Here is a 17104-nt window from a genome sequence, read left to right on the forward strand (position 1 = left end):
ACTCCGGAATATGAAGTAGGGATTTGGGATATATCAAATCAAGGCTAGCTATGCAAAGCGCCCCCCCCTTCCCTATTACTGGCTTATTGGCTCACTTCTAGCCTACAACACAACAAGTTGGATGATTTCACTCAAGTGGTAGAAAGTTACCGCTTGGAGATCTTTTCTGTGGAAAAACGTGCTCCGTAGTTTCCGCCTGTAACGCTGTTGGCGCCATTGATCCCAAGTCCAACGGCGTTTGGAAAGCCAACAATGGATTTCAACACTTGTCACCGCATTCTTTCCTACGCATTTGAGTCCATAAGAAAACAACCGGCACGTGGCATGTACACGAGGTTATGCTTCGCTTCGCTCCGGCCATTCTCAATACGACCTATAAGAGCTACAATTACGAAGAGAAACCACGTTTTGAACCATTATTTTCATAGTCTACATGTTTCCCATGTGAAATAACACGCTGAAACTAATTTTTGCGTAAACAATGAGAGAGATTGGGCAATTCACACATTTGCTCCCCATCCACCACAAAGGAAAAAAAAAAAAAAAGAAAAACCATCGCCAGATCAGAGGGGAATATGAACCGAGTCAACATATTGACAAAGTAAGAAAAAGGACAAAAAAGAAAAGGGTGAAAGTATGGAGTCTCTATCAGACATCACTAAAACTCAGGTTGGCCAAGATATCCTTGGTCTGTTGGCTGATAGGTCCGATCTCCTGCATCGCCTGCATGTCTTCCAGGACTGTATTGTATGTTTTGCCGAGACCATCGGCGACGCGAGTACGGTTCCATTCTCCACGCATATGCCACACATAGTCCATTAGATTGGTGTTGATTTGCTCCAGCTGCTCCACTGAGAATCCGCTAGTTGACAGGGTTAGCTGCGTGTGCAGACGCTCAACAACTTCAAGATCAAGAACGAATGGTTCATGGGGTTCTTCGTTCAGGATCAATTGCAAGCTAGCCGAAGCATTGGTTGCTGGCATGTTGGATGCATCGAACAGCGGGGGTTGCGGTTTCGACTGCGACTGGCTTCCATTCAACCCGCTATTCTCTTGGGTATCTGCATTGCTAAGCAGCGAGTCCCGGGGGTGGGGAGAAGGCTGGCTGCTGTCATTTTGCTGGGTGTCGGGCAGATGGTCTTCCTGTGACACGCGATCGGGGTATGGAGTAAGATCGGGGTATTCGGTTCTTGAGACATGAGGGCTCTGAGTGTGGTAGTTTTGATTCGACAGATGCTCAGAGGATTTCTTATCAGAAGTCGTCTGGGTGGTGGATGCTTCATTAGTGTAATCAGCTGGCTGGGATCCGGGGGCCATTGGAGTCATGGGGCCTCGCTGAGAGAAGCTGGAAAGACCAGATTCTCGACGGATCTGCTGAGAAGGCGCAGTGTGGGAATAAGGGGGCTTGGGCTGTGCTGATGGCCCAAACGAGCTTCCCTGGGTATCCTTGCTACCCGAGTGGTCATCAGAATTGGACATGAAAATGTCGCCGTCTCCATCTCCATGGGTACCATTGCTCGCGCCGACAGCATGGGAACCAAACTCGTTGAGATCCGAACCATCGCCGTGATGACTTCCATTTGCGAAACTCTTGGACGGGGGTGCGGGCGTAACAGGGCGCGAAGTCGCTTTCCCAACATCCTCATTGTCCCCGACGGGTTGAATTGGGCCAGTCGATAGGCTGGATTCAGTCGTGCCGTGCGACACAATAATAGGCTCAGGAATGGGGGGAGGGGCATTCTCCATCTGAGCACGTTTGCCACGCTCCGCGGCCTCCTTTTCACGAGCCATCTCACGCAGGTAGACCTGCTCACATTCTGCCATAAGAGCTGGTTCGGCTACCATAACACTAGCGATATCAACTTCGACATTAGTCAAAAGTTCACTTGACCGCAAGATGCGTTCCGGGTCACCAGTCTGTCGAGCATCTTTGACCATTCGCTTGATATCCGCCACAAAGTCGACGGCGCGTTTGTAGTATCCGTTTGCAAGGCGTTTTTCAATTGTCACAATCTCTAGGTTGTAGTAGAACTTCCCAGTGGCAGTTTCACGGAGACCCAACACACCATGCTTGTCATATGCCTTCTCATAAGGCCGAAAGGTATCTTGCTGATCCGGTGGAAGATCACTGGTAACAATGTTGGGATTTTCTTCCTCCCACAAGTATCGGATTTGGGATTCATCGATCACGCCCGACCTAAAACGCTTGTACCTCTTGACTTGATCCATAATAGGCTGAATTCGAGTTTTCAGAAGATTCAAGGATATGTAATCTTTCTTCCTCTGAGCCTTGATCTCCTCCTTGGTGAGTTCTGCCTCGGGCTTGGGAGGCGGAGGTGGCGCGATTTCCAATTTCTCCAGCTGACGAAGTTTGCGGTTTTCTGGATTCGGGAAGCCCTTCGGAGGTGTCTTGACGAATTCAATGATTTTTCCAAAGAATTCACGACGCGCATCATGAGTTGGAGCAGATAGATCATACAGGTTCTTCTTTGAAAACCCGAACATGCTCTTTATTAGACTATCATCCACTTCCTCTTCTTGTGATTCAAGAATGCCAAGCAAAAGAACTGGGTCAGAAGGCGGCACCGACCGCAAAAGACTCATGAAAGTAGAAATCACAGTAGGTCCGACAGTCTGGAACCACAGTTGAATATTGGGAATGTAAATCACACTCGGCTTGTGTCGCTTGACCTCCGTGAATAGCTGGATGACAGCTGCCTCGGGAGAGCGGGTTGAGTCACTCAGCAAGGTTGGGAGATCGAAGGCCTGTACATGCAGGCCCTCAAACACATGCAGCAGCGCGGCGGCGAGGTATTGCTGGCCCATTCCGTGAGGGCCTCGAAGGAGGAGTCGGGGTCGGAAGACACGCGAGCGATCAAACTCCTGAAGAAGGAGCTCGCGGGTGAAGCCTGCACCATCATCAGGCTCCTCATATTGAGCCTCCTCGAGAGCAGTAAGCTTCTTTCGCTGTGGAAGTATCTCGGAGAGCAAAGACTTGATTTCAAATAATGGACGACGAAGCAGGGGTTCAATGCTTGGGGGGAGGGCACTCGCACCAGATGAGGTAGACCGCTCTGAAGAGGGCACCATCTTCTTGATTGCTAGCATGAAATCTTTGGGGGCGACATCGATTGTTTTCGGATCAATCACGAGCTTTTTGTCTGATTTGTAGATTTGAGGGTATCTTCTTTGTACAGCATTGATTGCAGCCTCAGTGCAAAGGGCTCGTAAGTCAGCCCCGCCATAACCCTTGGTCATATCCGCCAGATCATCTTTGATATTGCTTGGAAGGGGAGGATCCCATTCCTTGGTGTGAATGTCGAGAATAGCACGGCGTGCTTCGAGATTAGGCAGCGAAAAATAAAATTCACGGTCAAAACGACCAGGGCGGCGAAGAGCAGGATCAACAGAGTCAGGTCGATTGGTGGCACCGATGACAACCACCTGACCACGACCATCCATGCCATCCATCAATGCAAGTAAGGTCGAGACAATCGAGGCATGGATTTGTTCTTGTTTGCTCGATCTCACGGGAGCCAAACCTAATATAGAATATTAGCTATTGTCAACTATGCTCAGAATGGCCTCTCTTACCGTCAATCTCATCAAAGAAGATGATACTAGGCTGGTTCTTGCGAGCTTCTTCGAAAAGAAGCCGAAGTTGTCGCTCGGCCTCACCGACCCATTTGCTTAATGCATCCGCACCCTTTCTCATGTAAAAAGTTACCTTGCGTCCTTCTGAGCTGACACTGTTGGCTAGAGCCCGAGCCATGAGCGTCTTTCCGGTACCAGGAGGACCGTGGAATAGAACACCGCGAGGAGGGGTAATTTTGAAACGCTGGAATATTTCCGGGTACAGCAGCGGCAAAGAAACCATTTCTTTCAACTGGTCAATGTGCCCTTGCAAACCACCCACATGGTCAAAGTTGACATTCATGTCAACCCCCAGGGGATCCGCGTCAGCTAAAGCTTGCTTGTTATTGAACTTGCCAAGGTTTGCAGGCGTGCCGGATGAGGTCTGAGCAGGATCAGCCGACTGGTTGTGGGTGGCTGCAACTCCAACACCAGGAGCACGATTCGGCTGTGGGGCACCTTCGTCATCACTGCTATCGCTGTCTGCGCCTCCAACTGCAGTAGGGCCACCAGGAACACCGAGAATCGCTGAATTACCACCGCCACCGAATGGGCCTAATGTGGAGAACAAAGTACGCTGCCAGCCTCCACCTCCACGACCACGCCGGGATGGAGACCCTGTCACTTCATGGTCAGTGTCTTCATTAGGTTGAAACATTTCAGGTCGAATGATGCGATAATCAACGTCCTTTCGGTTGCGACGCGGTTTCTCATACACGACCGCTTGCTTCGCACGGCGACGGGCACGGCCAGTAAGGTCTTCCAATTCTTCGGCGAGTTCCTCTGCCTCCTCTGAGGGCGCACGGGTTCGAGAAGGCCGTTGGCGTAGGCCAGGACGCCGACTGGCAGAGCTATCCTCCGCTTCCTCGCGAGCTTGAATTTCTTTACGAGGAGAGGCACGCGATTCAGGGTCCGAGTCTTCCTCTTCATCATTGGATGGCTCCTCCTCTGGCTCGAAATCACTTTCTTCATTTTTGCTTTTCCGCTGTGAGCTTCGAGACGGCTGCTTACGGCTGGACCGACGTAGGTGCGATTCTTCATTTGTCGCCGCGCCTTGCGCGGTATTCTCCTCAAGAGATTGCTCGTGGTGGAGCCTGCCTCGTTGCCGAGTTGTTGGAGGTTCATCAGTCTGCTCGGAATGATCATTCTTCGAATCGCCATTTTCTGATTCAGGAACAACATCTTCATCCGGCATTACTTTCTCAATTGGGTCGTGATCTCCATCATTCAGTGGCAATGTATCACCTTCAGCGCCGCCTTGAGGCACGTCACTTTCCAGTACCTCCATTTGTGAGCCCTGAATAGTTGTTTCATTGATGATTTCCTCAGTGTCCTCATCACCTTCAGCATCCTCATCTCCTTCGGCGTCTTCATCTTCATCGTCTTCATCAATGATCGTGCGCTTGGCCATGCGGCCAACTCTGGAAACACGGCGAGTTGGGGATGGGTTTTCGGCTTCTGGAGTATGTGTACCTCGCTCAACAGTGTGCATATGACGACCAGAGTTGGTAAGGGCGTAGATATCCTCTGAGGCGTCACGAGTACGGCGGGTTACACGTTTAGTGAAGGCCAAGTAATTGGGCGGGAGTTTCAACTTGATGACGGTGCTCTTGCGTGGAGGAGAAGGAGTAGGAGCTCGTGTCTCACTCTCGCCGTCATCATTGAGCAGGTCTTCTCCCGAATCAGGTTCCTCATAGCGCGGGCGACGGCTCTGGGTGGTTCGTCGACGGGCCGTTCCTCTGACATTGCGTTCGACTTCTTCCTCCGATTCTTCTTCCACCTCGTCGAAGTCAAAATCCTCGGACAGTTCTTCCTCGTCCGAGGTGAGACCGTCGTCTGAGTCGCGCCGTCTCTTTTTTGTGGCCGGCCGCGACTTTTTCTTGGGGCTGGCCTTCGACTTCCGGCCGGTCGAACGGGGATAACGAGCATGATCACTGTAGTCCTCGTCATCGGAGTCGGACTTTATGGCGACCTCGTCCAGGGTACGCTTTGCGCCACGAGCCATGGCGTAGTTTTGGTGATTAGGGGATCACTTTGAAACACAACGTCAGCATGCAACGCTCCAATTTGGGAAGTACGATGAAAACACAGTCAAGAGGGTCAAATGCCTAGCTGACAAGGAAGACGCAAAGATGAAAAGGCGGATCGTCGACGTTGCGCGATGCGGGCAGAGGGACAACACTTACGAATGGTTCAGTTGTCGCCAGCAACAGCCAGACCACTCGATCAAAGGGAAAGAATATTCCTGTCACAGCAGTAACCGTGGCACTTTCTTCCCGACAATTGCTGATCAATATGTTAGCGGAGACGGCACGGTGGTGGAGCGCAATTGGGGCAGAGATGGAAGGGTCTCACGGACTCGGGAACGCGTGGGAAAACAAACGTGTCGGAAAGCTGTCAGCCACCAGGACAAATGCGCAGTACACAGAAATAATTGCAGCAAGTAGAAGAAAGTAGAAGACGATGCGAGATCGAGGGACGAAGACTTCAGGGAAGAAGGGCGGAAAGGACTCGCGCTCATTGGGGCTGACTGCCTGAATTCATCAGCCACTTATCGTGGCGCACCGATTAGTCAACAAAGTGCACGTGCCACCCTCTCTCAATGGGGGGAATTGCTTCAATAGCCATTGTCACCCTTCAGCCGATGAATCAAGCCCCCATGAATCGAGCTATTGTAGAGCTCCATTCTCCTCCTGAATGGACTAAATGGATTCTATTAACCATTTTGATGCCCCAATACGGCACATTCAGGATTGATGAAGGTGTGGGGGAATGACATGATACAATGATGGCAGGAGGTGTCAGAGGGCAATTTGGAACATGAAGGAGACGAGAATAGGGCCCTTTGTTTTTTCCTTTTCGTTGTCTTTTTCTCTGCGACGCTTTCGACCGGACCTGATATCATGTGCCGCTGACTCAGCAGTGGCTCGTGCCCCTGCACTAGAAGATCGACGTGCATCGACACTCATCGACCCATTCACCAAGCCAATTGAGAATCTATTAGTTTCTTTCTCGTGATATTTGTTTTTCATTGATATACCTATTGATGTTATTCATGTCGCACTACAGCGCCGATAAAAGCCCTGGAGACTTCAATATCTAATCTTAACAAGTGACGAGACCACTTACATTGCCATCGCGACATCACAGGGAAATCTTTTTATCTGGAGGGATAGTAATTTCTAGGATAGCAATGGATTTAGTTGACCATGTGTGTATATCTCAACAGTTGAATCTCCAAATAAGCAATAGTGTCAAAAGCATCACTTCACGAGTAGCCATCTACTTCCTTCCGATAATTTCCTTCCATTTAGCCAGCTTTGACGCCAAGTCGACCTCCTCAATCCTCTCCTAGACTTTCCGGTCCCTTATAATGTAAGCACGCGACATTGAGAGAAGATAAGCACTATTTGAATACTTGAGGGCCGCTCTCAGAGCATCTCTGATATTCTTCTTCTCTTGTGCAGTGAGCTCACATCCTCGGAAGCTCGAGCAGCATGCACACCCAGTAGTGCAGTGACCGGCTCCCATACTTTTTTCAGGAGTAGACTCGCGTTTCTCGCAGCATCCGCATTCACGCCCGCAGCAACCACCTCTCCCAGCACAATCCTTGATCAGTTCATTTTGCATATACCATTTCGGATTCTTTCTTAATGATTCATAGGCAAGTTTCATAGGGCCACCGGGAATGCTGCTTTGCCACTTGTGAAGCTCACACTCCTGATACCAGTATTCCTTCTGGAGCACCTCTTGCGTTTTATCCAGTTTCTCGAGCTGTACTTCGTCTTCACCGGTACTTTTGCAGTTTTTGGAGTGCCCGAACCTTTTCTTGCAGCGCTTCCTTCTGCTGAGCAAGTTCACGGACATGGTAATCAGCAATGATGAGCTGTACGAAGAGATCGAGCCCACAACGAGCTTTTTTATAGCCTTTTCTATACAGAAATTTGTACTCTGTCCATCCAATTCGTTTGCGTTCAATCCGCCAAGTCTCTGTTCTGAAGACCATATTGGAGGACACAATTTGGAGATAAATTAGATATGAAGGGAGTTAGCTTTCAAGGCAAAGGGTTAACTCTACATTACATCATTAGGTAGTCGAGCGCCGACACCCAAAAAGTCACCTCTATGTGATAGTCGACAAATGCTAGAAAAAACTGAACTTTGATAGAGAAAATTGGTCATGAATACATATACTGGAAGAGTCACCCCTGGGTAATCAAAGTACTAGCCATTTCAACCCCATATATAGCAAATCCACGCTAGTTAAATATATGTGCTGCAGTACTTACCTTTTCTGTCGATTATTTTTGGATTGTATACCCAACTTAATCACGAGAGGAAGAGAGACGAATAAATTGACACCTGAGGAAGCAACGCCAAGACCGATATACCCGAAATAGGATGCGAACTTCAACATCACCCTAGCTCGTCTTCTCGGATATCAACAACGAGAAAGAAGGCAACGGCTTATTAAGATCACAACATGTTTTCGCAACCAGCTCGTCGGTTGGCACCGGCTGTGATGTCTTTCCAATCCGCTCGAGCTCCCATGAGCCGACGCACCTTCACCTCCACACAAGCCACATTCAACTCATCTCAGAAACCAAGTGCATACAAGGAAGGGGTGTGTACATATTTTTCTTCCAGACCGCAGTATTTAATTGCAATCTTCTAACTTTGTGTGTCTAGATGAATAAATATCGAGCCTTTGCTGGTCCCTTCGCCAAGATCTTCTTGGGGGGCGTGTTCGTCTACCAGGTCCTTTATTGGACTTGGTTAAAATTGGAAATGGATGAGATTAAGGTGGCAAAAAATGGTGAGAACAGCACAAATTAATACATTCCATTACCCTATCTTGCATGTCGCTAACCCTTCCTGCAGAAAAAGTGGCGGTGCTAGAGAAAGAAGCCCGGGAGATCACTAGCACCCAGAAATGAACACAATCTTGAGAAGAATCTCGAGAAAACCTGTACCATATTATGCTTCATTGATGCCTAGCACTATATTATATTGTGGCTGTGAATAATGTCATGGCACTTCCAGACTTGGAGATACATTGTGATGATCCCGATCAACTAAACATTGCAGAATATCCTTATTATATTACGGAACCAGGATTCCAATAACTATTCAAAAACCCTAGTATGTCATGCCGCAGCATATTTGCGCTTCCGCTCGCCCGTCGTTGTAGCTTTTAGACTGTGATCAAGCGTCTGTACCACAGCATCCTTGGTCTGATCCATCTCGTTTCCCTCGAGGGACGAAGACGGGAACCGCCAGTCCTGGCCCCTCTCTCCTTTCTTGAAATGCTCAATATCAATATGATTAAACCTCTCATCCAAGGCCTCGGGGCCATGGGTCTTTAGTGTGACTCTGTGGTTACAGAATCCACACCAAAAATCTGACTGGCCGGCCAGATCGAGCCGGTGATTGCCAGCCCAAGCTGCGACGTGATATTCATGAATTCCATGCTGGCGCAGGTGGTGGGTATATGTGTCGGGTCGATAGAACAGCCGCTCGCACGAGGCGCCTGTTTGCACATCGGTTTCCGTGCAGAACCAACTGGGCACACCGAGATGCTGGGAGCTCTCGTGGCGCTTCCAGTCGGCCTTGCTGCCGAATGACTTGGCACAGTGGGGGAATGTACAGCTGTAGGGTCGATCGTGGCGCTTCTGGTGCTTTCTAATGATACCCGTGGTTAATACACTAATAAGAATAAGGGTCAAGGGTGACTTACTTCATTTCACAGCGAAGCCGGGTCTGCTTTGGGCACGCGTCACATTGGAACCACCCACGTTTTTCGCTATCAGGACCTTGGGCGGTGGCTTCGTTTTCGTCAGATAACCGTTCCAATGCCACCGAAAGCAACTTCTGTAGCATTTGCCGCTGGGGTTGGGAGAGCTGAGCAGCGTCGGTCTCAAGATCGATTCCCTCATCCATATTCTGACTTGATCTCCGCCCGCGGCTGTTTATCATCTTTGTCATGGCGTTGATTAAGTTATCAGCGGCGTCTGCAACCGATCCATCAGGCCTTGCGATGGCACGTTCAGTGGACGGATCTTGACTCGTTTTTGACAGACCCATGGAACCAAAAGCAGGCGATTGAGAAGGAGTCGAGTCTGCGAGAGACGGCGTACCATACTGAGGGGGTCTTGGTGTGGCAGCACCAAATGTGAAGATATCAGTCCTTTGTTGAGACATGGAATCATATTCCGGCTCGAGATCGGTTGACTGGACAGACGCCTCATCTTCTTCCGCTTCTAATACCGACTCGTCCCTTGAGCTACGCTCGTCGAAGTTCTGTTCTGGTTGGTGGAGGATGACTGTCTCGTACCAATCCATGGACCTGTTCATTAATTAGTGCATGGAACATTAGATGTCTCACTTGAAACCCGCTTTTTAAGGAGTGCCTCCCCATCCTCTTCTCGATGCATTCGGTTCAAGTGTTGCTTGAAGTTATCCAGACGCGGCCACCTCTTGTTCGGGCGCGGGCAGTTTGTCCCAAAACACATGTACATCATCTTGGGCCCACGCTCGGGCTCCTTATTGTGAACGCATTTTTTATGACGGGCCAGATCATTAATGGTGCCGAAGCCGTCCTTCCGCGGGCAATTTGGAACGTCACATTTGAAGAGTTTCTTGTGGCGAGCCTCGTGTTTCCTGTGGAAGTTAGTCCCCTGCCATCACTATTCTCAAATCGCGGCTAGAACGATATACCTTTTGTCCGAAGGACATTTCCCAACCCACTTGCACGATGGATGATCGCATCGCATCGAGGTATCCACCAACTGCGACGGCGAGCCCATAAACTCCGATGTGTACGATGACCCAGACACAGATCCATACTTGGAATGACCAAACAAAGGCCCCGACTCCGTAGGCATATTCTCTGTCATCTCGACGTGCGGGCTCGAGTCCACGCTGTACGAAGAAGCAACAACAGATTGCGTTGCACAGCTGGTCCCACCGTACCCGGAATCAGCGGAATGATAGCTATCTATATACTGGCTCCCGTTCTCAGATGGCTCGCTATAGTGATGTTGCGAGAGGCAGCAGTCCTGGTCGGGCATCTGAACAGACATGTTCAAGTGCGAGATGGATGAGGCAGCCGGGACACCGGTGGCCAGTAGCGGATTCCAGGCATCTTGGTCGCCTATCAGACGGGAGTGAGCGTACTGGGAGTAGTATAGGTCACTGGGGTGTGAAGGCCACTGGCTTAAGAGTGGGTGGTTAACTGTTGGATCGAGCGATCCGAGTTGGAGGTCTAGTAGTGGGTTTGCGGCATCGAAGGGGATATTCGAGGGTCTAAAATCGGACAGATCATGTCCTTCGTGTCCAACCATGATGCCTTGAAGGATGTCTGTGGAGTCATTCCAGTCCAGCTGTGTCTGTTAGGGTGGAGTTAGATTATGATTCGTGTGGAGAGTCGTATAGAGTTAACAGGGCACGAACCTCCATGACTATCTAATAATGTCTTTAATATAAAGAAGATGATAAATTTCGTGAAGTCGAGAGAGAATAAGCACCCAGTCAAATGGGAGGGGCACAGTATTAAAAGGCTCGCGATGCATGCAAATGCCAAAACCCTACACGCGAGAGACACGCAAGCTCCACACGACCCGAGCCGGTTGACTTCACCACGCGATAGCCGATTCAAGGGTTGGAATGTGTTAAGCGAACATGATTAGGAATATGCTCAATAAAATATACACAAAAAAGGAAGAAAAAGAAGAAAAAAGCAAAACAGAAACCCGGGAGGTAAAAGCTAAGACAAAGTTCACCCTCGCGTGTTGCCAGCGTGGAATGCAACATGTCATCCCTTGATTACACAGCCCGCCCCTTTACCCGGGTAAATATTAATTTGTAGGTTATTCCATAAACTGTGGTGATATTTTCCACATCAAAAATATGAGGCTGATAGTTAAAATCCAATACCGGACTAAGATCACCTCAACCCTGGTCTCCCGAGGTTGTCCGGTTCACGATCGGCTGCCGAACACTCTCACCTCCCAGGGTTGATTCAGCCCGCTTCTAACATAATCGCAGAACATCCATAGTTTACACGTATCACACACCCACGCACACAGAAAATGTCGTTAGTCCCCCTGCACGAGGCATGCAAGACAACTCCAGCCCCCCATGAAGATCTCACGATAAGTCTCCAAAGGGGAGGAGGCTGCTGTAGGGAAGCAAGGACCGGATTGGGCTGTGACAGGACAGACGATCAACAAGGCTGATCGACGCCGATGCTCGCTTGCCATGTTCGTGCAAGGGATAAATAAGATAAATGCGCACGTTTATACGCGATACATGTGTATTTTCGCATCCAGGAGTCAAGGAGATTAACTCTGAAACGAGAATTGGAGCACTATCTGAATTTAGCCTGATCTTTACTCCGTGCTCCGTGCTCGGTACTAAATCTCGGATTACCATTGATGATCTCCAGAGGTACTTTATGTTCTTATGAACCATGGAACCATGCCCCAAGTGGGAACAGCCTAGTACAAAAGAGGAAAAGCCAAAACATAAATCTGATCTCTCATATGCCATGCGCTGTTTGGTCTGAAACGAAATTCCTGAGCGCCCGAAATATGTACAGAGATATTGCGAGCACGTGTTAAAGGAAAGAAAGCATGTTAGTTAAATCATCATACATAGTCATCATTCCAGAAATACATGAGATCGGGACCAGCTCTCCCGATGCTCGGGAAAAAGGCACAAAAATTCCTTCTAGTAATCACTAACACGGTGAAGATGACGTAGAACAATTGACAGCAAAACGGAGAGGGGGAATAAGAATACAAAAAGAAGGGGGCATTGTATCTATAATCACATTCGAGAGGGACATCCCGAAGAGTACGTCGCAGGACTGTAGGGGCTGTTGGACTCCATGGGTTGGTAAGTTGAGTAAGTACCATCGGTGGGGTACATAGAGGGATAAGGGAGATACTGGGTTAGAGGATACGAGTGCTGCGGCATGAGATCCGCCCCCGGAGATCTCGATCTCGGGACGGCGTTATAAGGCGGTGGGTACGTCACTGAGTTCTGATGTAGGGGATAGGCCTGGGCCTGAGCGGGACGGAGTGTGGTTTGGTCAAATTGGCCCGTCGTGTGCGTGTAGCCTGGGAACTGATCAGGGGTATGAGAGTCTATCATGGACTCCGGCTCCATGGAAAGTTCGCCCCCGGAGATGGTGGGATAATTTGCCAGAGGTACGGCGTTGATTGAAAACCCAGGATTAGCCGGTGTGCTAGTGTTTCGGATCGCGTACTGCGGCTGCAGATAGGTGGAGGCTGTTTCGGGTAGTTCGTGTCCAGGGTGATATGGCGCGGCCGATGATTCCCGAATCTGCCCCACTTTGCTGGGGTTGGTGGCAAGGGTTGAAGCGTTGCTCGGCTTCGCTAATCGCAAAACGGGCAAGGCGAGTTGCTCCAGGTGTTTGCCAAGGTGGACTGACAACTTTCTCCACTCGCTACACATATTCCCGCAGAAGCGGCATGGCTCTTCCTGCGGGGCTTGCGTGGTTTCATGCCGACACTTTTCGACCATTTGCCATAATCGGTCAAGCTCCTGCTCTTTTCGACTATTTGGCACACTCTCGGCATCCACGGTGCTAGAGGCTTTCTCCGTCCTTTTGATCCTGGGCTCTGGCATTTTGTGTTCCCGGACCAAATGCTGAACGAAATTGTCCTTACGGTAACATTTGTGGTTGCACTCAGGCAATACACATGTCCACCATTCCAGGTGCCGGTGCTTCTCGTTCTCATGGCGAACCCAGTCTGCTTTACGCTTGAATGCCTTGGGCTCGGTACAGTGGGGGAATGTGCAAATAAATGGCTGCACATCTTCGTGAACGTGTTTAGACCAGTCGGATGGTTTTTGGAAGGTTTTCACTTCGAAGCAAATGGGGCACTCAAACCGGGCAGGAAGACGACTGACTGGTGGAAGGGGCACGCCAGGAGGGAAATGTGTCGCAGCCGCCGTCCCATCACCTGGAGAATACTGTTGCTCGTACTCATAACTGAAATTTGTCACTTGGGACTGGATCTGTCCTGCCTCCGGATCGTTGGGGGCCTCGAGATCCTGCAACAAAGTGGGTTTCCCTGCCTGAATAGTACAAAGGGTGCCTGATTTGCACGTGTGGTTGGCAGCTGCAATGGAATGCTTCTGCTGCAAATCAACCAAGATCTTGTATCGGCGGACTTGCTCATGTGCTAAGCGGTGAATCAAAGCCGGCTCAAGCCTTGGATTCAACTGCATGATCTGCGATTTGAACCCTTCGATTGTCGGCACTGGGAGACTTTGGACAGCGGGAAAATCCATAGCTACGCCTTTGTTATTGCTGGCGTGTGTATCATTCTCATCAGCACCTCCATTTTCAGGGCCCAGAAATGTACTTTTAGGTATTTGGTAGGCGTCCGAACTGACATGGGGTGATGTGATGCTTGGAACTGGTGGTCCACCATGAGCTGTCATGAGATTTATTAGCCCAGGGCTACTTGGTCGGGGGACCTCGCTCCTGCTTCGACCTCGACCCTTGAATTGGATATTTAAAGAACCTCTCTCCGTATTCGGTGAGGGTGCAGGCGACACTGCTTGCCCGACAGCGGCCATTTGGCTGGTCATTGAAAGAAGTGCGTTGCTCAAACTTGGCGCTCGCGAATGACGACGGTGCAAGAACCCATTCCGTGGTGAATAACTCGTTTTTGCCGGCAAGTCCTCTGTATCACGCTGCGGAACCCCGGGGTAGCTATTCGATTGACCGATAGAAAGTTCAGATGCTTGGCGCTTCAGAATCGATGATGCCTGCAGAAATTGACGCTTCAACAGACTGGTGCGTTTCTTGGGTAGTTCGGTAATGGAAAAGTTTTCGAGAGATGCACCAACATTGATAATGCTATTGTTATCAATTGTTGCTTCGAGCGATGCAGTTTCGAGGTCCCGCACACGTCTGTTAAAAGCTATCATAGCGTCTGTGGAGCTATCTGGCTGCATCGCTTGTAATCTGGGTGTCAAATCGCGAGGGGGATCGTGCCAGGGGTAAATATGAATGCTTTCGTCATCTTTAGTCGGCGAGAAAGATGAATAGACCTCGGGGGTGCTGCGATCATATCTACCAGATTCATCAACCTCGGCTGAGGGCTCCTCGGAGTAGATGTCAACGCTTGCTTCATCTTCGCTGAGGTCGTCGCTGCTTTCATGAACTAATACCCCGGGCCCAGGAAATGATGTGTCTTCGGTGCGACATTTGAGGTTGAAATAATCTTCTTGTTTCAACGGATGATCACCGGTACTCCTCGCTCGAAGTCTCCTGGAAACAAGGTGTGGGCGTGGACGCGGTGAACTAGGTGAGTCCCCACCGGCGTCGCTGTTGGCTGCGCTCACAGAGACAGACCAATGAGAAATATCCACATTTTTCTCGCTCCTTTCTCGCTGAATATAGACGTCATTGGGACTTGGCACGAATTCATCCCCACGGGACGTTGGGTCAATGCCAGCTAGATGCGTTGATGGGTTTAGAATCCATCCGCCATTCTCAGATCGCTTCACGGGAACAGAAAATACCGAGTGACGATCGCTATCATCTTCGTCTTCTAGGTCGCTTGAATTAGCAGATAGATGTGCAAAGGACTGGCTGAGATGTCTTTGGGGTGATGTGCTGCGTTCCTCGGGCGAATCCCCTCGGGTGAAGGTTGTAATCTTAACGATGGGGCTTCTTCCCCTGGTTGCACCCGAAGCCTGCTCAGTGGTCAACTCATTGGTCAAGACACCGAGTCTCGGCGGCTCAGCACCTGCGTTAAAGACACCGAGGCCAGACTGGCACGAGGTGGGGATTGATTGCCGTGCCCTAGAATTGCCAGGAGGCTCTGGACCCGCCAGCGTGGGTGATGGATTCGGATTCTGGTTGTGGTCCAATCCCGTCCACTGAAAGCTCGGCGCCATGGAAGAACCCCATACCGCATCGACAGGCATATTTTCCTCCCCAATCCTGTACGATGGCAGGTTTTCATTTTGCCATATCGAACCACTAGCCAGTTCGATATCCTTCGGTTCCACGAATACACTTGTATCAGAAATAGGGGAGGTGCAAGTGCTTGGGTCCGTATAATCATTTGCTCTCGGGTCCAAATAGCCCTGGGTTGTGGAGTCGATCGGAGTTTCCTCATGAGGGGGTCCCGCACGGTATCCAGGACTCCCCCGCGTTGGCGTTAGTCGAATGGCACTGGCCTGAAAGAAGATTTCCTCGGGATCAGATGGGGCTGATAGGTAAGGATCCGGAGCATATCGATCTTGGGTTGCATCTGCTGGCGATTGCCCCTGGGCGCTGAGTGGGGAGGCGTGCGACATATTGAAATGAAATGGCGGTCAATTAGCCAAAGATTGACCGCGAGAACGGGCATCAAATTAAGTCGAATTAGAAAGCATCGAGTAGATATCGTCGTATAGATTATAAAAGCAGATTTGCGATTATATTGGAGTTGTGTGTGGTGTTTGGTGTTTGGTGTGATGATCTGGCGTTCTGGTGTGGTTTGACGCCCCCAATATATAAGGGAATGAAGGGACAGACGAGGCCGCAAATAGTTCAGGTTGAAGTTGAAGTTGAAAATCAGAGATTAAAGAGTAAATGAAAGAGGAAGATAAAAAAAGAAAAAGCAGAAGCTATGGGGGCCGAAGATTAGTCGGAGATGAGGGGAACAGCTGAACAAGCGCCGGGCGCATCCCTCCACTTCTGATTCAATACAAGACTAAGAAGAATAACACCAATAAGATCAACTATCAAATGTCGACCTGGTAATGCCGGACTGTCAGCCTTGTTCAAAGAAGAAACAGGAATCAAAATGCTCCGCTTTTTCACGGAGCCTCACTAGGGAACGACCCTGTGGCTGTGCAAGTTGCATTCTCTCTTTACATCATTACCTATGGAGTAGTATTATATGAAGCATTATATGAACTATCGATATTGGGTACTTCGTATGCTTGTATATAGGCGCCTCAGCCACAGCATTATCCTGCTCTGGCCGTGTCCATAGGGCTAAATTTATTGGAACACACGGCTGAATACAATGAACCTTTTACCGTTGGTCAGAAATTGCTCAAGATGAAACCGGTTTATGCAGTATTCACATTCCCAGGTTCTATCTATATATCTGACCAATGTCAATAGTAATGATGGTCCCTTCTCTACGCGCCCACTAATGTAATTATAGACTACAGCGCTTATGAGATTTCCATAACAAACCTGTCAAGATAGAATTTGAATCCTACCTAGTTGCAAGCAAACCCGCAAGGATCTTCAATCTTCATATTCCTGCTAAGATTTCGCTGAATTTGTAGGGTTGATGCCTTGATATGCAGGCTATATGCGGTGAAGAGGTAGTCCGGCTAACTTTGGCAGAATAACCCAACCGGCAGAATAAGTAAACTAGAAAATTGATGTAACTACAGTGTAGTGATGGAATGATAGAGGGAG

At 49.5% G+C, this 17104-nt stretch overlaps 5 protein-coding genes across 5 annotated transcripts; 1 reads left to right on the forward strand and 4 right to left on the reverse strand.

Moving 5' to 3' along the window:
- Positions 1-648: 648 nt before the first annotated feature.
- Positions 649-5638, reverse strand: LCP9604111_7343 (chromatin segregase YTA7; the record flags this gene model as incomplete). The annotated part of the gene is made up of 2 exons (XM_039075365.1): positions 649-3542; positions 3595-5638. The coding sequence occupies 2 exons, from the start codon at positions 5636-5638 to the stop codon at positions 649-651; spliced, it is 4938 nt and encodes a 1645-aa protein (XP_038926734.1).
- Positions 5639-5662: 24 nt separating this feature from the next.
- LCP9604111_7344 (uncharacterized protein) lies at positions 5663-7500 on the reverse strand (the record flags this gene model as incomplete). Its single annotated transcript, XM_039075366.1, has 4 exons — positions 5663-5665; positions 5820-5919; positions 5993-6027; positions 6991-7500. The coding sequence occupies 4 exons, from the start codon at positions 7498-7500 to the stop codon at positions 5663-5665; spliced, it is 648 nt and encodes a 215-aa protein (XP_038926735.1).
- Positions 7501-8116: 616 nt separating this feature from the next.
- LCP9604111_7345 (uncharacterized protein) lies at positions 8117-8570 on the forward strand (the record flags this gene model as incomplete). Its single annotated transcript, XM_039075367.1, has 3 exons — positions 8117-8257; positions 8323-8449; positions 8515-8570. The coding sequence occupies 3 exons, from the start codon at positions 8117-8119 to the stop codon at positions 8568-8570; spliced, it is 324 nt and encodes a 107-aa protein (XP_038926736.1).
- A 210-nt stretch (positions 8571-8780) lies between these two features.
- On the reverse strand, positions 8781-11091 carry LCP9604111_7346 (putative C2H2 finger domain protein; the record flags this gene model as incomplete). The annotated part of the gene is made up of 5 exons (XM_039075368.1): positions 8781-9315; positions 9371-9979; positions 10150-10293; positions 10351-11021; positions 11086-11091. The coding sequence occupies 5 exons, from the start codon at positions 11089-11091 to the stop codon at positions 8781-8783; spliced, it is 1965 nt and encodes a 654-aa protein (XP_038926737.1).
- A 1371-nt stretch (positions 11092-12462) lies between these two features.
- LCP9604111_7347 (putative C2H2 finger domain protein) lies at positions 12463-15981 on the reverse strand (the record flags this gene model as incomplete). Its single annotated transcript, XM_039075369.1, has 1 exon — positions 12463-15981. The coding sequence occupies one exon, from the start codon at positions 15979-15981 to the stop codon at positions 12463-12465; it is 3519 nt and encodes a 1172-aa protein (XP_038926738.1).
- Between the last annotated feature and the right edge of the window lie 1123 nt (positions 15982-17104).

The sequence above is a fragment of the Penicillium roqueforti genome (assembly GCF_015533775.1).
Source record: "Penicillium roqueforti strain LCP96 04111 chromosome Unknown scaffold_22, whole genome shotgun sequence".
NCBI classification, from domain to species: Eukaryota; Fungi; Ascomycota; class Eurotiomycetes; order Eurotiales; family Aspergillaceae; genus Penicillium; species Penicillium roqueforti.